At 53.1% G+C, this 27,944-nt stretch overlaps 2 protein-coding genes across 4 annotated transcripts; one reads left to right on the top strand and one right to left on the bottom strand.

Annotated features, from left to right (window-relative positions):
- Positions 1 to 20,501, bottom strand: PLA2G2C (phospholipase A2 group IIC). Its single transcript, XM_039229085.1, has 6 exons — positions 20,340 to 20,501; positions 13,052 to 13,170; positions 11,242 to 11,386; positions 9,515 to 9,618; positions 1,168 to 1,358; positions 1 to 651 (listed from the first exon to the last, which is right to left on the bottom strand). The coding sequence occupies exons 1-5, from the start codon at positions 20,378 to 20,380 to the stop codon at positions 1,189 to 1,191; spliced, it is 579 nt and encodes a 192-aa protein (XP_039085016.1). The 5' UTR covers positions 20,381 to 20,501; the 3' UTR covers positions 1 to 651; positions 1,168 to 1,188.
- On the top strand, positions 20,190 to 27,762 carry UBXN10 (UBX domain protein 10). Of its 3 annotated transcripts, none has more exons than XM_039229081.1 (2): positions 20,190 to 20,220; positions 24,831 to 27,762. In XM_039229081.1, exon 2 carries the CDS (start codon positions 24,846 to 24,848, stop codon positions 25,680 to 25,682), a length of 837 nt encoding a protein of 278 aa, XP_039085012.1. In that variant the 5' UTR covers positions 20,190 to 20,220; positions 24,831 to 24,845; the 3' UTR covers positions 25,683 to 27,762. The 3 variants fall into 3 exon arrangements, with proteins under 3 accessions (XP_039085012.1, XP_039085013.1, XP_039085014.1); XM_039229082.1 differs by lacking the exon at positions 20,190 to 20,220 and adding an exon at positions 20,227 to 20,397; XM_039229083.1 differs by lacking the exon at positions 20,190 to 20,220 and adding an exon at positions 24,218 to 24,239.
- The last annotated feature ends 182 nt before the right edge of the window (positions 27,763 to 27,944 follow it).

Consider the following 27,944-nt stretch of genomic DNA (forward strand, 5'->3'; position numbering starts at 1 on the left):
AATTCTGCGATCAGCCACTTAGCCTGGAGTCAGCAGGACGCTTGCCGTGGCTCCAGTTAGCTTCTCTCGCCATGAGTTGGCGCTGCTGACCTTTGCTGAGCGCTTTTACATGCCTGAGGTCCGAGCTGAGACAGCTGGACGGTCAGATGCTGGCCCCTCTCTGCACATGGGCCAGCCCAGGCTTCTCCTCAGGGGAGCCCGGTGTCCTGAGACTTGACCCCCTGAGGCCTAGGCTCAGGAACTAGCAAGCCATTCGTCCGTTCCACTACATTCTATTGACCGAAGTAATTTACACGGTCAGCGCGGAGTTCAGATTCAACCACTGGGAAAAGCAGACTCTACTTCTTGATGGGAAAAGCCGAGCATTTCTTCAGGAAAGGCAAGGGTACAGAGAGGGAAGGACAATGGTGTGGCCGACTTTGCGATCCACCACACCGCGTGGGCATGAGAAAGAACAGAACCCGCCCAGGTCAGGTCATCTTGGTATTCATTAGCATCGAAGCCTGATACCTCTGGGGCCTTCTGAATTTGGATGGAAATTTCGGGGACCTCTGATGCCTTCTTCCGGGCCCTCTTTCTCCAACTCTTGAGTGTCTCCCTGGCCATGCCGTCCAAGTGGCAGTGAATGTGGATGTTCTCATGTTCTGTCTCCTGAGAGGTGAAAATGGCATCAAGTTTTCCTACCTGAGGGATTGCAGAGAGCAGAGCCCAAGCAAATGAGGGAAAAATCCAAGCATGCCTCCCGGATCATTCTCTGTGTGCCAAGACCTTTTTTGCAGGGCCTCTGCTCTGCCTCTGGCTGGATCTGGGCTGGGTGCCCAGTACCCAAGTATGCCCTGCATCCTGATTTTGGGGTGGGGGTGCAGGGAGAGTTTAGGGCAGAGCCCAGGTCCTCTTCCCTCCCGGAAATTCCCAGGTGGGGGCTGGGAACATCTCTCTCCACTGTCCCCTTGCTTCTTAGCACTTACTGCTATCAGAAAGTGTCATTTATTTGTGCACATGTGTATGGGCCGTCTCCCTCTACAGCATGCCAGGATTTTTCTCTTTTCCGTTGCTGATCTGTGGCCCTAGGCCCTGGGCTGAATGGTGGCTGCGCCCACCCATGGAGCCTGTTGGGGGGTGCGTCAGAAGGCTTCCCAGAAGGCTGATCCTGGAGCAGATGCTGACCGGCAAGGGGCCTGTGGCTGCCTAGCACTGGAGTTTACGCCTCCCACAGCGCGGCCGGGTGGAGAAGAACTGCTTGAAGTTTTTCTCGTAGGTGGGCAGGCTCTCTCTGAAGCAGTACGCGGACTGCTTATCACACTTGCATGCCCGCAGCCCACAGAGGCAGCTGACACCGGGACCGGGGATACATGTACCTGCGAGGAGACAGGGAGTCACAGGGGGCCCTGTTTGGTCCTAAGGATGGGGAGAACAGGGAACTTGCTGCAAGGGGTCCCCAGTCACACCCGGACATGCCACGAGGACAGGAGGGAAGAAAAGCCCGGAAGGAAATGAGGAGGGGGAGGGGGGCTGCATGGAGGGGCACCCTGGGTCAGTGCGCAGGCCAAGGGCGCGGGACCCCCTCTCTTAGGACTCCCCTCACATGTCCGGCTGCTTGCTGGACTTCTCGCTCAGACGTCTAGGCATCTCCAACTGAAGATGTTCAAAAAGGAACACTGGAAATGGCGCTCCCCCCGCCCACCAGCCCGGCCTTCGCCCACACTCGGAGCTCGCAAACCGCACCACCTCCCACTCGAGCCAGAAAGCGAGCAGCAGCCTGGGCTTCTCCCCGCCTTCCAGCTTTTCACATCCAGTCCACAGCCAGCACCGCTGATTTCTCGGTTTAAGATACTTGGCTCGCCGCCCTCTTCTCTCCACCTTCTTGGCCGCTACCCCCGTCCCGTCCCTGTCACCACCAGCTCTTCCTCCCTAATGGGAAGAAACAGACAAGGGCATTCTTAAACTACAACCTGGATCAGGACCACTCTCCTGCTTCAAGCCCCGGGGCGGGTTTCCTAGTAGTTGGGGGAAGACGTCCAAATCCTCACCAGGGCAGCCTTGCCACGATCCAGCCCCTCCCCAGTCGGTCGGTCGTCACTGCCCTTTGCTCTGCTCCAGGCACATCGGCCCCTTTATCACATGGCTGGCTCGGTCTTGTCCTGGGAGCTTGCTCTCACTGTTCTCTTTGTTTAAAACCCTTCTCGCCAGGATCTTCAAGTGACTGGATCCATCTCGTAGTTTGGGATGAGATCCTCCTCAGAGAGGCCTTCCCTGTCCCCCAGGCAGGAGCCACCCTCCTGCGCACTCCCGTTTATTTCCTCCATCGGGCTTTGTGCAACCTGCATGTCTCTTGTGTGTTCACTTGCTTCTGTCTGTTTCTCCTCAAAGGAGTGTGAGCTCTGGGAGGATGGGGCTTTGCCCTCTCCTCCGTCACGGTATCCCCAGCAGGTGGGACAAATGATTGCACGTAGTAGGTGCTCAACCGACCATCCCTGATAAATGAATGAAGCCTCTCCGGGCCTTTGGGATTGAGTATCTGCCCTTTGGCCCAGTCACCACTAGGTGGGGATCTTTTAGTTAGTTGTCAGAGCTGGGGTGTGTGTGCGTGTGTGTGTGTGTGTGTGTGTGTGTGTGTGTGTGTCGATGTGGCACCCCCTTTCTAGAGAATTGCACCCTAGTTCCACTCTCTCTGGAGGGTTGAGGGTGAGGAAGGGAGGCAACCAGACTCCCTGGTTGGTTGACCATGGGCAAGTTAGCTTCGGTACCCACATTTATAACATGGTGGTCAAAAGAATAGTGTCAAAAATAAATAATGGTGTGTAAGGTACAGGATGGCTGGGAGGGCTTCTGCTCCTGTTTGCAGGGGGAGTGGTTTGGCCGCGGCGGGCATGCAGGGATTGCTCCCTTAAGGGCTCATGATGATGATGGTGGTGGTGGTGGTGGTGCATCTGGACAGAAGAGCACTTTGAAGTTGGACCCAGTGCCGGCTGTCCTCAGTCTGTTTGCCTTCCTCCCTCCATAGTCCAGATCTGGCAGCAAGCTCTCCACCCACATCTCCCCGGAGACCTGATGTCTCAAGGCTCATCAGCACCCACTCCACGCTTCAGCTGCGCCCTCCATTCACCCACAGGACATGGGCCAGGGATGCTCACTCCGGGCTGCTGCCACTCCCTCTCTGCCTGACACCTGGGTCACCTTTGCCCTCGCATTCCCGCTTTCCATCTGTGAGCATCCTCTACGACCGATCCTTCAAGCCCCAGCTCCCCCGGGAGCCCCTCGCAAGCCGCCCTCCATCCCCTCCGGCCTCTCACCTCCGCTGCCCTACATGCCCCTTCTTGCCTCCGGGGCGGCCGCCACGGTCCGCAGGGACCAAGGCTCTGCCACTTGGTCTCGTGGCTGGTGTTCTCAGGGGGCCACGTGGTGCAGGGCACCGCCCCCTGCAGCCTGCTTTCCTCTGGAAAGGGTCTGGCACCCCGTGCTGTCACTCACCCCGGCGCTGTCTTCTGGAAACCTGAGTGAGACGCCCCCCTCCCTCTGCCGTGGCCTCCTCCTCTTCCGTGTCTTGCTTCTGGTTCTCTGTCTTCCGTTCCTCTCTTCTTTTCCATCTCACTTCGCCACACCCACTTTGTCTGTTCTCTCACTTTCCCGACCTTTCTTACTTCGTCGGGTCCTTGCCGATGCACAGAGTGGGACCTTCTCCGGACACGCAGTGTGGCCTCTGATGCTCCCCCGGTCCCCAGGCCTGCTGGAACTGACCCTGAACAGGGGTCACTGGCGTGGACTATCATTTCTGGGGCCTCCCACAGCCGTGGCAGGACCAGGCCTGTTAAGACCTGGCGGAAGAGGCAGCCCCGGGCCAAGAAATGCCCTGTTTGCAAACCATCTTTTCAAACACAAACCCGAAGCTGTTCCTGCATCTTCCAGTTTGCTCGTGGGGAAACTGAGGCACGAAGAAAGGAACTGACAGCTTCAGGGCATTCTTTCTCATTCCATGACAGACTTCCACGTGTGGGACGCAGCAGGGCCCTCCGCATTCCTGCCCTCTGCGAACTCAGCCTCCTGCCCCCCCAGGCCTCCACCCTGCTCTCCAAATTCTCTCCCTGGGTCTCTGGTTCGATCTCAGGGCTTTAAATGCCGATCACAGGGCCAATGACTCTCCGGTTCTCATCCCAGCTGGGTGACTCTCTAGAGCTCTAGACTCCATTATGTTCGGGTCCACCTGACTTCTCCTCCCTGTTGGGTGTCTGATAAGCACCTCGAATTCAAGAAGGCTCATGCCAAGTGCTTGCTGTGTCCTCATAGCTGTTTCTTCCCCATGTACAGATGCTCAATGGACGACACTTTACCTACGTCCCTACCTACGGCCGCCCAGGCCGGGAACCTTGGATTCAGTGTCTTTTTTTCCTTCCCGCCCCACATCTAATCCATCAGCAGCTCCTGACCATTTACCTCCATGACGCCCAGCATCCGAGACTTCTCTCCTCTACTTTACCACTTGCGGTAGCTTCTCCCCAGTGCTACTGAAACACCTCCCCATCTTTCCTCCCTTGCTCCCCAATCACCCTGGACAGTGGCTGGCGTGATCTTTCTAGAGCGACAATTCAGCGCTTCAAATGCTCCGGCAGCCTCCCCTGCCACTTACGGGGACGGGGAGCTCCTTACCTGTCTGCTCTCCCCCAAGCCCCGCGAACCCCGTTCCCGGTGCGACGCCAGGCTCCGCCGCCCCGCTGCCCATCGCCTCTGCTCCTGCCACACTGGCTAAATGTCACCTGAAGTAGCCAGCCTTCCCTCCTTCTGCTGTCATCATTCGGTAGCCTGTCGCCTCATCATAGCACTGGTCAACACCTGAGGGTACTTTATTTCTGAATATTTGTGACCTGGATTACTCCCTGAAGGCAAGCTCCTTCTGGGCAGGAAGTCTGTCTTTTCATTGCATGCCTTCAACCCTGAATATGCAATGACCACTCCACCACTATGCGCTGTCTACAGCCTCCCTGGCTGGACGGTCACGGTCTGTGGGTCAGGGAAAGGGTCCCTGCCCCAGGATGCCAAGTTCTCAGTCCAGACCCGCCACCAGTGTGTGCTTTAGGATCTCCAGCAAGTCGTGTGTCCCCAAGCCTGTGTCCTCAGCTTTCAAACTGGGAAAGAGATACTTGTGCTAACTATCTCATGAGGTTTTCATTCATTCACTCATCAAACGAACAGGTACTGAGCTCTTAACCTGTGCCTGGCCTTTGGCTAGGACCTGGATGGGGGGGGGGGGCGGGGGCGGGGGTATGGGTCTGAGCAAGCAGACCCTGCGTCACTTGACTCCAAGGGTGTCCCTCTCTGCGGTTCCAGTGAGGATGAGTGCCCCCCCCACACACAAGACAGGCTTGATCCTTCCTCTCTGGAACTCACATTCAGGTTCACAGGAGAGGGGATGCATAAGTAAACAAGGTAATTTCTGGTAGAGACAAATGCTAGGAGAGGAAAAGGGGTGATATGTCAGTGATGGAAGTGTTAGGAGGAATAAATTCAGCAGTGATGGAGATCTTTGCAAACTACGCATTCCGACGGTTCCCATGTTCACCTTCCCTCTTTGGCAGGAGGAGGAGTCAGAGGCTCAGACACGGAGGTGACAGCGGTACCTCTGGCCCCTGCACAAGTCACACACGCATATGTGGCTGGAGGTGGGGTGCATCTCGGCTGGCTAATCTTAAAGTCCCTTGCAAATGCCAAGTGCTTATGTAAGCCCACTTGAAGGAGGGATAACGACCTCCCTGGTTATTCGGGGGCGGCCTTCCCCACCTGGCAAATTGGCCCCAGGGCTTGGGTTACAGGCCTTTCTCTGCACTGATCTCGCTGTGACATTTAAAGACACGGACAGGCCAAGTTGTTTTTCTCCTTTCCCCTTCCCTGCTCACTGACTATATCCCAGATCAGCCCTTGGTTGCTAGGCAACCCGGGACCAGGCTCCAGTACAGGATTTCAGAACTCGGTGGTTGGGGGAGGGGCAGGGCATTAACCCTTGCGAGGCAGCTCTTTGAACCGCAGTGTAACGGGAGTGGGGGGGTGGGGAGAGCTTTTCTTCTCTAGGGAGTTAATGACGTTAGCTCCGAGGGGATGCAGGTGCGGAGGAAATGCTTCAAAGCAATCTCCTACCAGTGATGGAGAAAATCCCAGTGCTTTTCCACAAAAGTAAAGAGGGAAAGAAAACTTTGATGCAGGGCGACTGGCGGCGGGCGGTGGGGTGGGGGTGGGTGGGTGGGGGGAGGGAGGCTCAGTCGGTTAAGCATCCGACTTCAGCTCAGGTCATGATCAGGTTTGTGAGTTTGAGTCCCCGTCTGGCTCTGTGCTGACAGCTCAGTGCCTGGAGCCTGCTTCGGATTCTGTATCTCCTTCTCTCTTTGCCCCTTCCCCACTCATGCTTTGTCTCTCTTCCTCCCTCAAAAATAAACATTAAAAAATTAAAAGGAGAGAAAACTTTGATGCAAAAAGAAGTCTCAGCTTCTAAAAGGAAAGGCACCACCTAAGCACCTGCTAGGGGCCAGCCCCGTTAGTGGGGTTACTTTAGCAACCTTAGGAGTGCAGACTACTAACCCCATTTTACAGATGAGAAGACTGAGGCCCCAGGTGTGTGTGTAATTATCCAGCTAGAAGAGCCTCTTAGCAGGGCCGGTAAGTCCATCCGCCTTTCTCTGTCCCCTGATGAGCACGATGCCCACAAGACAACAAGGCATACATTTGTGTGAGTCCTCCAACCAAGTGCGTCCCCCCGCCACCCTCCAGGCAGCCCCATGCCGCTGGGGAGGGCAGTGTAAGGCAGGAATGCTGGCTCTAGGGGCAGAAGACCTGGGTCGGAATCATGACTCTTTACAGGGCTGTGTGACCTCTGCCATCTCGGCCAACCTCTCTGAGCCTCAAGGTTATTCCTGATAATCGTGCCCACCCCAGAGGTGTACCACGGGGTCCAAGGTGCGCTTTGCATGCACATGTCACAGATGCTCCGAGACTGCAGCTGCTGCTATGACGCCTATTTTATGGATAAAGAAACTGAGGCCCAGAAATCTCAGGCCAACAGTGTGTTCCCAGAGCCCTGGAAAGGCTCCAGACACATATGTTTTAATCTTGCCTGTTACTTGGATCACACTCTTACCCTCTCTGGGCCTCAGTCTCCCTGTCACTACACTTAGGGCTGGGTGTAGAGGGTCTCTAAGGGTGTTTTCGGCTCTGGAGAACACCAGGAGAGCAGGACCCGAGGCTGCCTTGCTCTGCGCCCCGCCCCTGCACAGCGCCCGCCCTGGATGGGCACCCAGCAGGCGTTCAAGCAATGCTGGGCAGGTAACTGAACGTGCCTGTGTCTGGTTTGTGGGCTCAGCACGTATCCGCAGCAGACCCGGGGTCGGAACCCAGATTACTCAGCTCCTGGGAGCTCCTGGGAGCAGGGGCCTGGCAAGGTGGGGTGGGGAGGACAGGGGGTCAGCCTGGCACTCACTGGGTCAGCTGAGGAGGGGATACTGATGTCCCCCCCCCCCGCCCTGTACTAACTCCCTCAGCAGGGCTCTGGACTCCAGGAGGTCAGCTCAAGCTCCAGGAGCCACTGACCGCCTAGCAGCATCTGTGGAAAGCACAGCTCAGCCCCAAGCTGCCCAGCCCAGCCCCCACCCACACCACCTACCACAACCAGGCATGGGCCAAAGAGAAGATGTTCTGTGTGCCGCCTTGGGGATGGGGGCTCCAACCTCTCTCCCAGGTCACTGTCCTCCATCGCCTGGGTTCCCAAGCTGTGGCTCTGGCCCCATGGGGATAAGGGAAGAGAGTTGCTAAAGAAGTGGCTCAAAAAGAATAAAAAGCAGCAGCAGCAGCAGGTGCAGAAGGCTGGGGCCGCCTCCGGGTCTGTGACCACAGTGCACACAGGTCCTTGGCATCTCCTGAAAATCTGCTTCCCTCCTCAGAGCATCTTTTCCCTTCTCTCCTGGTACTTGCACTTCACGGGGGCATCAGAGGACAGAGCTCTTCAAATATATTTCCTCTAAAAGGGAGAACTTTTCCAACCACTTAAAGATAACACTTGACATGACAGATAATATGATCAAGACGAAAAGAGGTGAGAAGGAACCATATGAAAGCAAGACCATGAGCCTGGCTGGGAAGAGTCAGAGGCACCTTTCCTGGGTGTGCCCCCCTATAGCCAATGGCCAGGCTTGCCCTGCCCCCAATCCTGCCAAGTGGAGCCCAGAGGGATGGGAAGAGGTGGTCAGCAACTCTGTCCCTCCCTCCAAGGGCATCGTGTGGCAAGGGAAACGACACTTTGGGGTCAACCTCCTCCAGCCCCCTCCCCTTACCCCTCCACTAGGTCCTGACCCCATCCAATCTCCTGCTCGTGGCCTTGGGGACCTCCCAGAAGAGTCACTGCTTTAGGTGTGAGCACAGTCATGGCCAGAGAGCTCCAACAGAGAAGTCTCCTTGAGCTCATGTGGGGAAAGAGGGTTCTGCCCATCAACAGTGTGCTTGGGGGCCAGAGGCTGCAAAGGCTGAGAAACAGAGCAGGCTGTATGTGGCCTCGCACCGCAGGGGTCCGGGGTCTAAGCCTTCAGCAGCCCCCCCACACACACACACACGGCTCAGATCTCACCACTGGACCAGGGAGACTGTGTAACCTTATTGCTTAGTCAATCTTGGTGTGTCCTGAGCCGGGGGCCTGGGTGGGGGGGCAATGGGGGGCCCTGAGGTCTGGGCGCTGAGCACCCACTCTGAGGGGAAGATGCAGGGAAGGGAGGTGGTGGCTCCCTGACCTCGGGAGGGGACAGGTGGACTCCAACACACTCGTAGCTGAGCACAAATACGCATGAGGGAGAAAATGGTTCATGCAAGTCCACAAGGAAGGGCAGGAGGCCAGTCACCCTGAGGGGCATTCAAACCACCGGCTCCACTGGAATGAACGGCATTCACAAGAAGGCTACAGCCCAGTGACTTCGAATGTGCTTGCTCTTTAGACCAAATTCGCCCTCCACAAACCCCACACCCCGGGAGCCCCAGACCATGCGCTGGGGTATCAGGGGCCACTCCCCATGTGCTGGACACTCAGTACTTGTCCACCCTTGTCCTTTGCTCTCCTCCTTGAATGGCCTCAATGGTATGTGGGTTTCCTTCCCTGTCCCCCTCTTATTTACTTTTGTGTCCCCCACGGCACCTACCAGTACTTGGCACGTAGTCGCCCTTAACAAATATTTGTTCAACTGAAAGACAGCTGAGCTGTTTGTTAACACATGACAGGCACACGGAGGAATGTTCTCAACAGCGATGGTTGCCAGGCGAAGCTGCAAGACTCAATGTCACCTCGAGTCCACCACTATTTGTTGAGCATGTACTATATACCCCAGTGACCATGCTCCCTGCCCTTGGAGGGCGCTGGATGGGAGAGACCAGAGCTCCTAAGAAGCTTTGCCTCCTAGAATTGCCACTTTCTGTCTCAAAGCACTCTTCTGCCAGCAGGCAGACATTAAGGCCCAGGTTCAAAGCCATTTCACCTCCAGAGAGGGCTACTCACAGGCCACGGTCCCGTTGTCGATGTGGAACTGGTAGCTGTTTAGCACCGGCTGGCAGCCAAACTGCTTCAGCTGCTCATAGCAACAGTCGTGTGCCAGGCAGCATCTGGAGGCCAGAGCAGAGCAGGGTGAGGAGGGGGCTTCCCTGTGGCCCTGGGGAATCAGCGGGAAGACCATAGGTGGAAACCGGAAAGGACACCCCTGTCTCCTCCCCTGCGTCAGAAGTCGGTGAAGGTAAGGAGTAAGTTCCTGAATGTATTAAAACTACAAAAATAACCACTAACATCTAGTGAGCTCTTTCTAGTACCTTCTGCTATCTCATTAGTTTCTCAGCGTAACCCTATGAAGGGAGATCATTGTCCCCATTTCATAGCGGAGGTGATAAGATTGCAAGAGGGGAATTCCCCAAAATGGTAAAGCTGGGAAATGATAGACACGGGACTCAAATCTAGGTCTGTGTGGCTCAGTCATTCACGTAGTGACTTTTACTGAGCACCTGCTATGTGCCAAGCGCCGTGACAGTCCCTGAGGAGACAGGTGTCAGCAAAAACACCCATAACTCTTTAGTCCTTGTTCTCATGGTGTTCTGAGTGGCCGGAGACAGAAGGGAGAAGACCACGAAGAGAAAAGAGCTAGAATGCCTCAACCCACTCACAAGGGGCAGGAAAGCAGAGACCGGGGACTGAATTCTAAGACACAGAAGAGAAAATGCTCTGGATCAGATGCTTCGGTCCTTCCTCTCGCCATCCTCACCTGCAAGGGGGCTTTGTGCTATTTGTCATCGTTGTCTAATGGTGTTAAAATTCAGCCTTTGGCCTTGGAAGGGGAAGCACAGAGTGTCAAAGAGCCGGGACGTTAAACCAGGCAAGCTCTTGTTCAAATCCTGACTTAGCCACTCAGGGGCTGGGGTGTCTTTGGGCTTTGCTATGTTGCTTTAGTGGGTCCTCACAGTTGCCATCTGTAAGATGGGGATGGTCACACCCTCTGGGTGCAAGTCTTAGGGTAGACCCTGTGCACGAATCACCAATCCCCATGCTCAGCCACGACGGGCACTTCTTCGGTCAGTGCCCCCACCCCGCGGGGCTCTGGTCTCCCTCCGGCTGGACTATTCTATGCTCTCAGGAGCCCCACCCAGAAAACTTAAGCTCCAAGGGTGACATTTCAGGCCCCACTGCAGGGACACATGTACCCACGTGAGGTTGGAAGGGACAAGAAACACTTTGTTTCTAATTTCTTCAGGTAAATGAGGTGCCCACCATTCTGTTTCCTATCTCCCCGGACCCTTTCCAGGTGACGCCAACCCCTGCTTCTTCCCGGGGCTCGCACTCCCCACCCCCACGCTGAGGAGTGGGCCTGGCAGCCACGTTGGGCCATGTGGCCTTGCCCAGATGGACAACTTTTCCAAACTGGGCCACCGGGATTCTCTCTCCCAGAATGTGGAATTAGGCCCGGGAGACAGCAGGGCAGCCTTGCTGTGCTCTAAGCCTGAAAAACTGGGTTGCTGAGCGAAGACCACGTTTGCCCTGACGCTTGAGAACCGAAAACGTTTCTGGAGCTCTGGGCGGGACCAGCTAGATGATTTTCGAGGTCTGGTGCAAAACGGGAATTCAGGGCACGTGTTCCCTCACGAGAATTTCAAGCCGGTGGCTAGAGGGTGGCCAGCCCACCCCCCTCTGCCTCCCTTCAGGCACTGATTTCGGCGCAAATCCAATGAGCACTTTGGACTCACCTGTCAGTGGCATCCACTGGGGTCCCTTTGCCCCCAAGGCCACAGTAGCAGCCATACCCGTAATATGAGAAGAAGGCGCTGCGGCCCGTGACGTGTTTGACCATCCTCCGAAACTGCCAGAAGTTGCCGTAGGCAGGGGCCGTCACTGCGGGGGGTGGGGGGTGAGTGGGTGCGGGAATAAGAAAGAAGACGCGATACCGTGAGAACAACACTGGCCAGGCAACTGTACCTAGGGCGCTTGCATCTGGGCCATCAGGAGACCCCAAAACACGCTGCCGGGGTGGGGCTGGGATCAGCAGCCCCTTTCATGGGGAAGGGGATAGGATTGGAACACTGGGTCCTACGGCCAGTTTCTCGCGAGTCCAGGATGAGAACCCAGTTTCCATTATGTCCAGGACAATACTGTCAACGAGGTCTTCCCCCCAACCCCCACCCCGCGGTGTAAAACAAAACAAACAAACAAACAAAAAGCCACCATCCTAGGCAGAAACACCTTAGGTCTAATGCAACATTAACGGGAAAAGTTCAAAGCCAGAGATGCCAGTTCCTACAAATATCAGGAGGCATTTATAGTCTCGCAGGAGAAACAAAACACTTAAGCAGCAGAAAAGATGCCCTCGATCTATTTTTTTTTTTAATGGCAAATACACATGGACCCAGCAATTTTTTTTTTTTTTTTACTTCTACAGAATGTTTACGAAAGTGGGGAAAGAATATATATATTCTGGGGGATGTTTGCTGCAGCGCTTCCCTTGTGGCATCAAAAAAATTGAACACCACCTACATATCCACTGAAGGGGGAGATGCTTTGAAAACATCTACTTTTAATAGCAATATCTCTGGGCAGTGAGATTGAGGAAGTAGGTGGAGAGGAAGATAGGCACTGTTTATATACTTTTAGGCAGTCTTTTTTTTTTTTTTTACAATGAGCATCTATTACTTTCCTATTAAAATGTTCAAAATGTGTGTGTGGAAACGCCTAGAAGGTTGTATATCAAACTCTTAAGAATGACTAGTTACATCTGGGTGTGGAAATGGAGTGGAGTCCAGGAGGAGATCTTGACCTGAGCCAAAGACGGGCACTTAACTAACTTGCCCCCCACCGCCCACCATGGTGTTAAAAACTACAAATTCCACCACTGACTGAGGGAAAATGGGAAATTCATTTTTTACTTTTTTTTGATGTAGGGACCTGAAAGCTACACCGTTAAAACAAAAAAATGGATTTGGTGACATCTCTACTAATGAAATTAATCAAAGTAGAGTCAAAGCGTTTTCTAACAAACCCAACACCGTTTCCTATGAAGCTCTTTTTCACGCTGCAGAGGTGTGTTATCTGATCTCCTGGTAGTGATGACCTATAATTACCAATTATTCCATAAGTCACCACAAGAGAGGCTTTCTGATGAATTAATTGTCCCTAAACGAGCGAGATATAGGTCTGCATTTCTGTTTCGGAATCTACAAGACTTCAAATAAAGGCAACCGGCATCCAAAGGTAAATAAAAAAGGGTCCCGATGCGGGTGTGTGGTCAAACAGTAGTCAAAGGCCCTTTTTCTAGCCAATAGTTAGCAACCTTTGGTTTTCTAGAAGTTTTGTGAGGTCCTAACGCCGGGACCATTCCCTTTTGTAGAAGAAACAGACGCAGAAGAACTTTGGGGGAAAACTGTTCCACTCCTGCTTCTCCTTTGAGTGACACCAGATTTCCCCTCACCCAATGCCACCTCAGGAAGTCCCCCCACCCCTGGGCCACAGGCACCCAGACAGGAGGACAGCACCCAGGAGCCCTCCTATCTCCTTGCTACTTACGGCAGGAGGCAAAGACCAGGATAACCCCAATGGCCTTCATTCCCAAGGACACCTGGGGGTCATGGGCACCACGATCACTGAACCTTCCTCTGCTCATGAGGAGTCTGAAGGATGAACTCCTGAAAGTGACCAAAAAGAGAGGAGGCCATGTAGGTGCGAAACCCCAATCACAGTGCAGGGCTCCAGATCAAAGAGATTTTTTTCAAACCTAATTATCTCTGAATATGATACCTTTTCTGGTATTTAGACCAAAATATAAAGGCAAGAAAGGTCCAGTTGTTTGAAAAGTGCAAGGTTGTTTGTTTGTTTCTCTTTTTGGCACCATCATCTCTCTCTCTCTCTCTCTCTCTTTGATTTTGAAAAGTCAGCATTTCCTCTGTTCCCAAGTTTAAAGTCATATATAGGGTCCATGATGGAAATCCAGTGCCAGGAAGTCTAAGCCCACTTACACAGTGCTCCCCACCCTTCTCTTCCTTCCTTGAGACTCAGGATCTTATTCATGAACTTAGCCCCTGTGAATCTCGGCTGCCCCTCCTACAAAGTGAGCATCAGGTCCTATCAGTAATTTGAAACATTTATTAAGAAGTTACTAAATGCCAGCTGCTGTTTTCTTTACAGTCTTCCTGGTATTTCATTATTTGATCCCCACAACTTGAGAGGCTCTGTGATTGTTGTAGAGACGGAGAAGGAGAAACAGAGTCAGAACAGCTTCCTGGAGCCCAGACAGTCCCCAGGGTCACAGACTTGCCGGCCTACACACAAAATGCAGCTAAAGCTGCTTAGTGGGATCAAATGACAGCGAGACACACCCCCTCATTACTATGCGCAACAGAGGGGGTACCTATCTGTGGCCTGCTTCCCACAGGACGACAGAGGAAAACGTGGGCTTAGAGTCCCCTCCACCCCTGTCCCGTGGAGCCCTCACGGCTCAGGTGACAGCTCTCTTTAAATACAAGTGGTCTTGCTCATTAGAAATCAGGCTAAGTCAGATACTTAGAGGATGAACAATAGCTCTGTTGAGCCCAGAGAATTTGGCAGGTACAGAGCTCTGGCTAGATTTCCTCTTTGTGACAACGTTTCCCAGGAAAACTTCAAAACGAGCATCCTCCTGCGGAGCCTTGGTGGAGGAGGGGTCATCGGGTGCCTTTGCTACTTTTGACCCTCTTGGGCACGATTCTGGTGGACGCCTTAAGGCCCAGCCCTGACCAGGCCTAGCCCCAGCCAGCCTCTGTTTCAAGTGCTGCGTGGATGTTTTTAAATTAGGTTCCATCTCTACAGGCTGGCTCCCTTTCCTCTTCTGAATCTGCAAAAATAACCGTGCGAGGGTTTAGTCTGTGAAGAAGGCACACAGCTTTTACACGAGCAGGTGATAATGCTTCAGAGAGACAAAGAAAGGGACCTGGATGCATTACCGACAAGGAAATCAGTGTCTATGTGCCAGCTTCTCCCGTGGGTCCGCTTCTCCTTCTGTGTCAGCTTCTCCCTCTGTATGTCTGCTTCTCGCGTGTGTCAGCTTCTCCCTCTCTCCAATCTTACCCTGTCTCTCTGGTGAGCCTCCTGGGAATGCACTTCTCTGTCACAGAGTCTGTGTCCAGGGAGGCCAATCTAAGCCCAAGTAGAGTGAGAAACGGTGAACCCACCTCCAAAAGGAGGGGCTTGAGGGGGCCTTGAACTACCTTGAATTTGTATTCTGCTCCTATCTGCTTCTCATACAACCCTACCGGGGAGAGCCCCTCACTTTCTCATCGGCAGCTGTGGAAAGCAAGCGCTCAAAGAGAAGTGACACATAGCGACCAAGTAGCACAACCAGGACTTAACCGCTGGTCCCAACCTCCAAATCCAGTGCTCTTTCCACCTCGCCAGGCTGCCTAGAACTCTGGCCCGTGTGGCATTTTGAGGGTTACAGAGCATTTTCACAGTCACCTGCCTTCACGGCTGTGACTTAGGCAAGACGGACGTGGTTCTCTCCTTTGGACTGATTGTTTGCAGGTGCTTTGGATTGTGCTGAACTAAAACCAAGAGCACAGAGCTGGCGGCCCAGGGGCTTGACGAAGGCGAAAGCATGGGAGGGAGCACGTCATGGACTCCAGTGCCAGCCTCTCGGGCAGCAGCCAGCAAGCGGGTAGGTCTCTGTGAGCTACGCTCTCAGACCCATCAATTCGTCTTACGTAGACAACGATGAAACATGGCTTGGCTCCCCCTCCCCCACTGTGGAGACATTAAGGAGGAAGGAATATGCACGTTCCATAAGTCAAAGATCATTCTATTTTGCTCACCCCCTTATCCCTGGTGCCCAACTGGCCCACATAGGGCCCAGCACACACTAGTACTGACGGTGAGGATGTGTAACATTTGTGTCACACTTATTCTCCACCCCACGCGGCTTCTGAGCACTTCACATGTATTTACTCACTAAGTCCTCATGTCCCCCAGCTGGAGAAGCATTGCCATGACCCTCCTCGTGCGGATAAGGAAACCAGGCACAGAGAGATGGGAAGTAAATCAATATTTAAGGGTCGAAGGAATGAATGGTCAGAGTCTGATCATGCTTCCAGCTACAGAAACAGACACAAAGCTACAACCTACAGAGGGCCAGCATGGGGCTAAAGCATGGGTTGTGGATGATCTCCTTAAATCCTCTTAGATGAGGCTTAGAAGACCAATACCAGTTTATCAATGAGGGAATCGAGTCTGGCAGAGGCTAGGTATCTGGCCCTGGAAATTGACAGAGTCATGACCCATCCCAGGCGTGTCCACTGCAAAGGCAGCATCCCTAACCCTTAGCTGTTCTCATGCTTCCCCACGGGTCCCTGAGCTAAGTGCTGTACCTACCCAAAACACAGCTGGGAAAACAAAACCAAAACGACCCGAGCATCCAAGCAGCCGCCACAAACACTCTTATTTTATTTTAGACACAATTCCAGCAAGGTGTCAGCTTCTTTTTTCTTAGACCCAGCAGTTGAACAAGAAGGGAGTTACAGTGGCGGCCATTAGCGGGAAGGCAAGGGAGAGAAAGGAATGATCAAAACGATAACCGACCAGGCCTACGAACCTGGGGCCATTGAGTGTAGGGACAGACGGTTCTAGCCACATCAACACTAGTGAACCTAGAGCAGTTACTGACTTCTGGTCGTCAAGAAAAGGCTGCACCGTGTTAGAGACCATTAAGGGGCAGAGCAAATAACTCCGGATTCTAGGTCGGAGAAGGGGGTCAGAGTGAGGCCCCACCACCTCCTAGCAGAGCCCTTCAAGCTCCTGGAACTTTAGCTTCATCATCTGTGAGGTGTAAACAATGACCCTGGCCCCCCACGGATTGCCAGCAAGCTTCAACAAGCTCCTGAAGTTGAAAGCGCTTGGTCAACAGTAGCCAAGGTGAGTTGCCGTGTTTGATACGTCTGCTTAAGAAGACCGGGAAGTAGGCGCATTTATGGACGTTTTCCAATAATATGGGGGAAATAATAAAAGCCCGCAGCACTTCAAGAGGCAAATTTCATTACCTGGAAATTTCCCTCTTGCAGGGCCCCCTAGGAAACTGGTGCATCAGGAGGCCTGAGTGACCGTGCCAGCTTCTCGGCCTCTCTGCCAGAGCACGTACTCAGTCCTCCTTCTGCTTGAAGATTATCCATAGTCTCAATCAACACATCTAATGAGATTGAGGGCAGAATAGGACACTGGGTATAGACTCCAGAATCTAGAAGTTGCTAGTTCAAAAAGAGGCCAAATGCTCTTTGGGGACAAGCTGCTGAGAAACTGAAGCTCCTGCATTTAGCCCAGCCCCTGGGGGAGATCATTTAGGCTTCACACCGGATATCCCTGGGGGATACCGAAGGGCAGCTAGCTGGGTCTCTAGGTGGAAAAGCCACTGTGGAATCGGCATTGCCTCTTCATTAATTTTATTCTCATTCGCTGAGTGCCTACCATGAAGCAGGCACTGTGTGGCAAAGCAGGGGACTCAGACACAGGCAAGTTCCTGCCCTCAAGGAGCTTATAACCTACGGAAGGAGAGGCACCCTGCAGGATGAAACCAACACGATAATGAGCATTAACTCTCACCAAGCACTCACAACGTGCCCAGCACTGTGCTAAGACCTTTACATGTATTATCTGATTTCACCCCCACCGCAATCCCATTCCTACGCCCTACATCCTACAGAGGTGGAAACCGAGGTCCAGAGAAGTGTAATAAGCTACCCAAGTGGTGGAGCAGGGGTTCAAACTCAAACCTTGACTCCAGGGGCCGTGCCTGCAACCTCACGACCAGCACAATAGGTGGGTACAGGTAAAGGTACCATGCGGGAATGCTAGGGTGGGGGTGGGTCCAGGGTGGGCTTTGGAATCGGCCTGTTTGGGGTTCGGGAAGTGCTCTGCCGCTCCTTAACTCGAAGTTATCCTGAGGGTCGGTTTTCTAGAAATAGGAGGCCAATGATGCCTTTCTGGAGGGGAGCACTAAAAGAGGAGCTTATCCGGTGAGGGTGCATGGTGCCATCTTGGGCATGTTCTACTGGACCAGGAGGAATCAGCAAAGGCCCATGAGGTTTGGGGGCGGGGAGGGGGTCGTCAGGAAAGGCCTTCATGGAAGAGGTGACTTTTAATATTGAAGGATCGATACATTCGGATTCACTTCAAGGCAGGAAGCTGGATGGGGCAGGCATGAGCAAAGACCCTGGCGAGGAAAAGGCTGAAGGCCCATTTGGGGACGGAGCCGAGGAGAAAGGAAACCGTGGCTGGGAAGGAGGATGAGTCCGCATTTAATTTGGCAGGACAGAAACCTCCGGCCATATTTAATGAGAACCCATTTGGGTGCCAGAGACCAGGCGGTTTAGGGTTCGTCCTTTGAAGACATGCTGTTTAAAGAAAGAGAGGACTCAACAGCAGCAAAGCCAGCTCTCTCTTTAAAGAGCAGGAAGTCACAGCAATTGGCGGGTTGGCTGCCTTTCCGTCCCTCCAGCCTCTCCCCGGCACTGTGCGTTACAGGGCTGCAAGGAGCACAGGGTGCATACTGCTGAATATTAAACATTCCCTAGGCATAAGCAACATTCTACTGGATACCCAGGGGACACACACACACACACACACACACACACACACACACACGGGGGGGGAGGGGGTGAGAAGCCAATCTGACTTTCCAAAAGATTGCATAATTCTTAGGTGATATTAAAATAGCTGATGAAGAATCTACTTTAATCTTTTTTGGGTGGGCGTCGAAGGCCTGAAGAGCATTGCTTAGATATTTCTGACAGAATCACTTACAAGAACGAAGCCACCAGCACGGAGCTGCAAAGCCAACAGCTCCGAAAACCACCACCTCCTGCACCTTCTTGGGGCCTCAGACGATGCCCGTCGGTGGAGGGCAGTGAGAGGGGACCCTAGCAGGAGGCCTGCCCACCGGCAGCAGCCACAGATCAGGTGCTGCTCTTCTGAGACGGGAAGAGACATCGCCGCTGAAACAATCTCCCCCTCCCAGATGGTCCCCCCCACCCTCTGCTCCCAGGCCTGAAGGACTTCCCATCAGCGACAATCACTTGGCACATAATCACGTCCAGCCTGTACCCACTCTTCCATTCTAGGCTCAAACTGTATTGAAAATAATCTGATTTGTAACTCTTTGTGGGTGTGTGACACGTCTCCCCCCACACACCAAATTGTGAATATCTTGTAGGAAGGTCAGAGTTGTGCCCTATTGCAATCCTGTGTCCATGTTTCTGGGATGGACAAGATAGTACATCTTTGGCCACAATGCCAAGTAATAAATCCTAATTCTTTCCTCCCATCATCTGGTTCTTGGATATCGACTAACATTATCTTCCAATAATAGAGTCACTAAGTTATTCATTTGTATGTTCCAAGAGTCTAGAACTGTGCCTGGCAGACAGACAACAGTCCAGTAAGGGCCCTTTCTGAAGCTCTCTTAATTCCACTTTGGAAGAAAGCCTTCATCCAACAAGTTAGGGCCTGAAGGGTAAGTGGGCATTAGGGAAAGGAAGGGAGGAGGCGACGTTTGGGGAAAGTAGGGAAGAATCTTCCAGACCCAGAGGACAGCAGGAGCAAAGGCCTGGAGTATGGGGAGGGGGTGTGTGTGTGCGCGTGGCCCTGTGGCAGGGAATGGCTTCAGGGCAGTCTGCAAGAGCTGGAGGTCTTGGACAGAGTCAGAGACGAGTCCCTCCCACTGGAGAAGGAGGGAGGAAAGTAGGCAAGTGTGTAGTCTGCTGTCAGGACAGCAAGAAGGCTTCCTTCCATAGGATGGCTTCTACTTTGTCTCTGAGGAGAGAAGGAAGGAATCTTCTGAGAGTGGGGGGGGGGGAGTGGTTTCAGGGGAGAGAACAAGGTTTGAAATAACCAGGGAGGACAAAGGAGACACAACTGAACTGGGGGAAGCTGGAAGTGGGGGCTGAGGGTCCGGTTGAGGTTGGAGACCACACGTTTCCATTAGGGCAATGTCTGTGGCAGATCAAGGTTTCCTCAGCACCCTGGTGGAGGTAGATTGATGGAGTTTCAGCAGGTTGGAGGGATGAAGAGGCCAGTGGGGCAAGGAGAGGGGGGTAATGGCTCAGGTAAAGGACCGTGGATGGGCTGGACACGTAGGGAAGCAGCAGTCTGGTCTGCAGGGTGAAAGCACAGAGGGCTGGTGTTTCCAGACAACGTGGTAGACTAGACTGGAGTTGCTGGAGGTACGGGGCAGGGGCGGGGGAGGGGGGTGATGTGTCATCATAGCAGGGGCAGATGTGGTTATAATAAGGGTCCAGAGGCGGCAGGGCGTGAGGGTGCTGATGTGGAATGGGGGTCAGGGAACTGGTGTTGAAGGGTCTGCACTGAGGACAGACACGGCGGACAAGTGCCCCAACTCAACAGGTGCTTTAAAAGCAGCCTTGGGGGTTCTAGGGTTCCCAGGACTCAGTGCAGCAATTTCTCCCCATCCAGGGTCACGGAGAGGGTCAGGGCCTGCCCCGAAGTCACCCGGCAGAACTGCTCCCCAGCCCGGCCCCCACAGGCCCAGGCTCCCCTCCCCCCAGGAGAGGAGCCAGGAAGCCCCCCAACCGCGAGACCCAGCCGCCCGCACCGGAAGCACGTGGCCCCCTAGGCGCGGTTGCCAGGGAGACACCGGCTGTTTACCAGCGGGACTCAGCCAGGGCGACCTCGGCGGCGGCGGCGGATGGAGCAGCTGCGAGGTGAGCGCCCCCGACGGCCCGCCCCGACCCAGACCCAGCGGGGCCCTCAGGGGAACAGGACGCGCCCCCAGGGAGAAGCGGCCACTCCCGGGGCAAAGCCAGCCCCCGGCCCAGCTCACCGTTGCTGGAATGGGACAACTCCCGGGAAACCGCGGGCCATGCCCTCCTGGCTGGGCAGTACGTACGGACAGGGGACACAGACCCACAGGGACACACGGAGAGACCGGAACCAGATCGGAGCACCCCCCCAGACCCCTGCTCTTTCACCCAAGGCACCGCTCACTTTCTAGACGTTCTTTCTTCCTTGCCCCTCCCCCAAAAGTCTGCTTCTGCTCTTCTTGTTTCCTTCTAGAGCTGCCAGTACTTGGAAATAATTGAGCCCTCCTCCTCCCCCCTCCCCCCACTGCTGTTGCAACCATCCCGGTGGCCTTTTCCAAACCTTTGATCACTTGGTGGCTTGTGGTCCAATCTCTCCACTCCCCCTTTTAAACATGCCACTGTGCGTGGGACTGTGCATTGTAATCATTTCGTCGGGGGTAGAACTGGAAATAGTACCAGAGTTTTGCCCTGCTCAGGCCAACCGCCATCTCCGGTTGGTTCTTCTGAGCGTTTTCATCCTGAAAGCCTTGCCAGGAGGCCTGGGGATTGGCAGGAGGCACTATTAACTGATAAACATTTTTAAAAGGCCAATTCAAATGTATGTATCCTTGGTGGATATCAGCAGATGGTATGTGGGTGGTTATATTTTATTGCACTTACTGTGGGTTTCGATCTAGGTTGTGAGTGAAATGGGGTGGTCCGACCCTGTGATGAGAGGTGGGCTCCTTTGGAAAGCAGGACTATGGCCTCAGCCTTTCCCATCCAACGTGCTTTGTGTCCCGTTGATTTGGCAACGAATCTTAAGCAATGGGAACCGGCCCCTTTGACAATTCCCTGGAAATAGTTCCCAGTGTTTGTTTCCTGACTCCTAGCTGGCCTCTGGGGGGGTGCAGCTATTCTGTTTAAGTAAACAGGCCACTTGCCCGTTCAGCGGGCAGCTTGACGGATGCCTACGCCTCCATCTTGTCAAATCACTTTGTGGTTGAGAGTCTGCCAGGACCAGAGGTGGGCAAAGGAGCTGAGCAGGGATAACGACGGGAGCTGTGCCAACCTTCTTGGACGGAGGGGGGTGGGCGGAGCCCCGGGCTGTGGTGCAAAGTGTGGGAACAAAGGCAAGGCTGGACCAGCTCCCCAAACACCTGTTTCCCCCACTTTCCCTCTCCACGGGAGAGCTGCTGGGGAGAGCTGGTGTTCCCTCCGTGTAACAGATGGTCTCTGCGCTCGGGAGGAGGCAGTGGGTTATGAAAGCAGGTTTGAGGGAACGGTTTTACCTGAAGGAGGTGTTAGTCTCTAAATAACCATGAGTGGGCTTATAGGAATTAGTCATAATTGAGGTTTTTTTTCCTCTGAGATAGCTCGCAGTCATGTTATCTTATGACCAGTGTGTCTTAAATATGACGCCCCCCCCCGAACACAGATAATTATATAGTTACCAAAAGGTATAGAAAGTGCATGCACATACTCAAGTTTTACTGTTAAAAATAATCCAGCAAGGAGCCTTGGAGAACACATGACTTCTCATCAAAGTTGTTAAGGAAGAGGTTTCTAAGTTACCAAACTTACTGACAGTTAAACCTTCCTGAGCCATGTGTGGGAGTGAGAAGCCAAGTCTGTGATAATTCTGCAGAAGCTGTGGCAAATTAATAGCCATTCCTTGAGGGGAGAGGGGGGGCTGAGTGGGGGAGTCGGTTTCCCGATAGAGCTTATCTTAGGCAGAACAGTTGGACAGTTACGACCCTCTCTGTCATCCTGAGTTCAAGTGCAGAGCTGCTTAATTACCAGTGAAAGACTTCAGAACCAAGCGAACAAGGGAGAGAAAACGCACACACTTTGCAGTTGATCAGAAAATAGATTACATTAACAAGGAGATGGGCAGGCTTCTTTTTTTTTTTTTTTTTTTTTTTTTGGTGTTGGGGAGAAGGTTCCTGAACTCCCGGCAGCCAGATTGGGTGTGAAAACCGAGTGTGAAGTGTGGACAGACCCAGTCTGTGGATAGAGTGGAGCAAATGCAGAGGCCTTTAAATTAAGAGAGAAAGGGCAGATTTTGAACTGAGCAGGAATATATAGGAAGACTGTGTTTTGGCTGGTTTTGGTTTTCCCGGAGAGGAAGAGGATACTTTCTAAAACGCGGCAATATTGGTAATATGCACAGGATGGTGATGTTAGAATGGAAAACTATGGGGACGGGAATTGCATTGTCTGGGATGGTGTGACGAAGGTAGCTCAGAGTTTGAGCTAAGGATGCAATTAAAGTGTGGAATTAGAAGGCATATATTAGAAAAGCATTATTTTGCGTTTCTGAGCCAAGTTCGTAGGCAGCAGTTCACAGAAATCAACATTCCAGCGTTTCTGGGCAGTGGACAGGGCAGGTGTGAGTCTCATGATCTGCCCAGCGGGTTAGAGGTGATTAGGAGTGGAACCACCAAGGGCTTCCTGGGGAAAAAGCTCTGAAGCAACAGGTATGAGGCATCTGGACCTAAAATAAGAGAAAGCACTAAACAAACAGAAAACCAAAAACAAAAGCAAAACCTTACCACTCATTAAGCCTTTACTGTACATACACCAAGTCTGGTGCCTACAGCTGTAATTAAATCATTTCATATTACTGTCTTCCTATTGTAGACAAAGGGACTGATGTTAGAGGTGTTTATATAATGTCTTCAAGCTCATATGGCAAATTCTATAGATGAGGGAAGAGATGTATCAAAAAGGTAGAATGTCCGTCCCATGGCTACGTGGCTAAGTCTCTGCAGAGTCTGAAATAGAACCCGGGTCTTAACCCACCAGGTTCTGTGGCCTTTACATCCAAACATGTTGCTTCTAGGAGACCGTGAGGCACTGGGAAGTTACCAGACGGTCTTTAGAGGGTGGAGAGAGACCCGGTCAGCCTATGGGCACAGGGCAACAGTGTGGTGGTGGTCAGGATTCTCGGGGAGGAGGGGGCCCCCAGACACCCGAGTGTCCTGGGAAGGACATAACCAGGTGGTAGTCACTGTGTTAATGAAGGGGCCCCCAAGATGGCGAGGAAGGGGAACACCTGACCTGGCAGTTCGGGCCTGCACGCAGAAATGTCCATGCTTCCTAAGAACCCAGCTTCTGTGTGATTTTGCTGGGCAGTCGCGAGCACCCCTAGCAGGAAACCCAGATACGGCGGCCCGCAAAGTGTTGACAAGGTAGCCAGGAAGACAGAAGGCGAAGCCCGAGTCCTCCAGAACAGGACCAGGTGTCACAAGACCTGGGTTCTAGTTCAGGGTCTGCTTTGTGCCCCTGGGGCAATTGCTCTGCCTCTCTGGCTCAGGCCTCTGTAGAGCTAGCCCATGCCCAGAGCCCCCTGTGGTGTTGGTCTAGGACAGGGCTTGGTAAATGAGGGCCCGCGGGCCACATCTGGCCCGCCGCCTATTTTTCTGTGGCGTGTGAGCCCAGAATAGGTTTTATACTTCTAAGAGATTGAAAAAACTCAACAGAGAAGAATATTCAGTGTCCCATGAAAATTATATGAAAGTCTAATTTCAGGGTCCATAAATGAGGTTTTACTGGAACACAGCCCCACCCATTCATTTACATACTCCCTGCGGGGCGTCTGTCACACTCCAAGGGCAGAGTTGCATAGTTGTGACAGACCCTCTGGTGGGCAGAACTGACAATGCTGGCTATCTGGCCATTTACAGAAAAGGTTTGCTGACCCCTGGTCTAGAGCCCACGTCCCTCCCTGTGAGTTCTGGCCAGTGGGTGGATCCGTAAAGTGGGGAGGCAGGGAGAGGTGGGGAGGGTGTTCCTCCCTTTCCCTCCCCTCTTCCTCCCCTCCTGGTAACAAAGTGAGGGCAGTGGACTGATTTTTTTTTTTTTTTACATGAAGTGATTTGTGCAGAGCCACCCGGCAAGGTCAGATGAAAAGACAAGAGGAAAGAGAACGAAATAAGGTCTCACTGAGGGTAGAAGGGGAAAACGTCAGGACTGAGGGAGCAAGGGGTAACGGGTCAGTGGCCAAAATGGCAGGGTTGGGTCGCTGGAACACAGACCACGTGGCTCCCAAAGCTGAAAACATTTCTGGAACAAGGTAGCCAGCCCCTGCTCTAGATCGTGATGTGCTGCCTGCTTCTCATCACTCTGGTCTCTCCGCTTAAGGTCCTCCCCACCCCTGACCCGTAAGAATAAAACTTTGTCTCCCACCTTAGTTACCAACTGGTGTGTACTCTGTTTATTTTCCTCATGGCAACCATTACTCACTCATTGAAAATATCTATTTACTTGTGGGCTTAACACCTGTCTTCCCTCACTCTTGGTTCACTGATAGTTTTTTTCCCAAGTGATTGAAATGAATGAATGAATGAATGAGTGAGTGAGTGAATTGCAGCCAGTGCCCCTCTTCTTGTGCCAGAAATCCAGAGGGAAGCCCAAACTCCCAGCCAGTTGGCGCTAATTCTGGAAGGGGGGAGGCGGGTGTGAATGGCTTGGATCGGGGAGTCCCAGGGAGTTTAATCCACGGCTTCTCTCCTTTCCTGCTTCCTTAGGGGTCTTGAGAAGCGATGGCCACAGAAGCCCCGGTGAACATAGCCCCCCCTGAGCGCAACACTGTTGGCCACACAGCAGCCGACAGCTTCATCTGGCAGCCAGACTCTGTAAACATGCACCTCACAAGGCCTAAATCCGCCAAGGGACGAACGCGGCCGAGTCCTCACAAACCGCAGAACGTGGCCCACCACGCGCCCGCTTCTCTGCCACCAGCCATTCCCTGCGAGTCGCCGAGCAGCCAGAATCCAGGAGCCTGTACCCCCAAATCTCCAAATCTGGGAGCTCCCGAGGAGATCCCTGAGCTGCTGCAACAGGTGCCCCTGGGGGCTTCCTCTTCCCTCAATAAATACCCAGTCCTTCCTTCCATCAACAGGAAGACCTTGGAGGAGGGCACCGTGGAAACAGTGGCTCAAAAGGCCAGCTCCCTGCAGCTGAGCCACAGCCAGGCTCCTTACCGAGAGGAGACGGGCACTACGACGACAAGTGAAGAAGATCCCAGGGCCCGAGCTTGTTCCCCGGAGAGGAAAGCCATCGGCCGACCCAGGAGACAGGCCCCCTCCAGGGCTGGGGACCTGGAGGAGCCACCAGAGGGAGAGCCGAGGCTGCTGCTGGCGGTCAGGTCGCCGTCGGGCCGAAGGTTCGTTCGCCACTTCCGGCCAACCGATGACTTACAAACCGTTGTGGCTGTGGCTGAACTCAAGAACCGGGCCACCTACCACCACTGCAGCATCGAAACGATGGATGTGCCCAGGAGACGGTTCTCTGACCTCACCAAGTCTCTGCAGGAGTGCAGAATCCCCCACAAGTCGGTGCTGGGCATCTGGCAGGAAGAGGGGGAGGCATGGCCCTGAGCCCACAGCCACCCAGCGGGGGTCCTGGGTCTCAGTAGTGGGCATGCGTGGCTGCTGTGGCCTCCCAGGCAGCTCGGTTCCAAGTGCCATGGGAACCTGGTGCAGCTGTGACCCTTCGGCTGCCTCTCCACGGCACCTCCTTTTGATGCAGCGAAATCCGTAGATGCGCCCAGGGCGCTGAGAAGCTTCTCCTCCAGGTGTTCAATTCTTTCCACCCCTGGAGTGACCTGGCAGGTTACCAGGGCTGTTCCCGAAACTGCTGTGACCAGGCCTCCTCCTCCCCAGAGCCCTGGGTCCTTTGAGGAGCACCTGCCTGCCTTTACAACGAACTCTCACTCTCTTGAAGCCAGTGGTTTGCCTTTCTGTATCTGATGCAGGATTAAACACTTCCCAGAGAGGCTTCTCGTCTGGTAAATAACCAGGGCTCAGGAAATGTCGAACTGGCATTTGTATTTCTTGCAAACATCTTTAAGAAACTGGCAGTCGATGCTATCTTAGAAGCAGCTCCTTTGCTGGGCTCAGGTGGCCAGAGTTTCTTGGGGGTTACCGTGTGTGTGACGTGGCTTCCGAGGAAAGATTTGCTAATACAAATCCCCCAAGACATCAGCATTTCTGAGATAGTCTTGGAGCTAGAAAGTCAATTGCCTCCACAACCATGAATTAGCCAAGCAGCTACTTGTAAATAGAGACTAAGTAGGTTTGCAAATATTGGTGACTACTCTGTGGATGCAAAACTCTTTCCAAACAGAAAGTCCGGTGTCATATGATGGCCTTTTCCTTTGTCACCTGTGGAATCCTTTGTTTTGTAAGTCATATAAACCCATGAGTCCGTGCATGTTTCTACTGACGGCTCCTTTGGCTTATCTGGGTGTGGATACATATTTTTATCTCCCGTTTCAGTGTCTTATGCACTTCAAACACAGAGACTCCCTAGAGCGAGGACAGTGGTGACCCTGTTCTGTGATTTAGGAACATCCAGAGGAGAAGGGTGCCTCGGTCAGGTGTCACTTTATTGCACCTGTCCTGAGAGACCACGTGCCCCAGGTCTGACCGGTTGGCACGAAGTGCATCTGAGCGTGAGAGCCTATAGCTGTGTTGTAGAGCATAGGGTGTTGGTTTCCTAACTCTGAGGTGGTGACGTGGACAATTTGCCAAAGTTCTCTCATATTGAGCGTTCAGCAAGACTGCCACCTCTCGTCTGGATCCTCTTTACGGCCAAATCACCCTTCAGAGCAGGGAAACGTGCCCCTCAAGAGCTCGGCCATCACGAAGCCCCGAGTACTGATGTGCTCCCCTTGCTCCCGGGTTCGCAGAGAAGGCAGGAGTTCTAGAAGCATATCAGTGTTTCGGCCTCAGCAACAAGTGCATCTTGTGCCTAGATAAGGAACGTGGCTGGATTCAGTTACTTCCAGCAAATTGATACGCAGCTGTGGAGATTAACACCAACATCATTTCCTCTCAAGAAGGCTCACCTTTTCCTAACTGTATCCCGCACCACCCAGATCACTGGAGAGTCGGTTATTTCTGAACACGGGGTAGAATTTCCTAATCCCATCTCGGCTGCAAAGGTCAGCTGGGGCTTGCCAGGCCTTGGGCAGGCCCACGCAACTGGCCACCTCTCCCGATCACCAACCGTGGCAGGAGGGACCGGTGGCCCAAGCCTGGTACTCACAGTACAGGAAAGGACGGGACTTTCACCTCCCACCCAGGACTCAGGTACATATCTGCCTCTGATCTAGGAGGCTGGGGGAAGAGCCTCCCACAAAATCACACCTACTCTATGTGTAAGAATAAAATCCCACCCACCTGGGACTCGGTAATTTCTCCAAGCAGGAAATCTTTGGAAGACTTCAGTGAAAGGGAGCATGCTCGAGGGAGTTAGAATCTTCTGTACTTAGGGGTATGCTACTGCTATTTAGCTTAGAATTTGGGGGTGGCGAAAATAAAGTGGAAGGCATGAAACAGAAATATTTTAGGGTATTTTAGGACATGTGAATAAAGCTAGATTTGAGACACCTGAATCAACTTTTTTTTTTGGACCAAAGGATGATACAATAAAAATCGATTTCTGTGAAAACGAGTCAGCGTAACTTCTATTTTAGCGCAGGACTTTGGCTACCGTGCTCTAGCAGACAGAAGGGATCGTTAACCTGAGCCTCTTGGGAAGCATTGGGTTCTGCTGTTAAATACAAGTCCTCGCCCCCAGGTACCCCAGGTGCCCACCCTTCCTGTAACCCTTCCTTTCAGTTTATAAGATAGCAT

This window comes from Hyaena hyaena, unplaced genomic scaffold (genome assembly GCF_003009895.1).
Source record: "Hyaena hyaena isolate Hyena2069 unplaced genomic scaffold, ASM300989v1 scaffold_35, whole genome shotgun sequence".
NCBI lineage: Eukaryota > Metazoa > Chordata > Mammalia > Carnivora > Hyaenidae > Hyaena > Hyaena hyaena.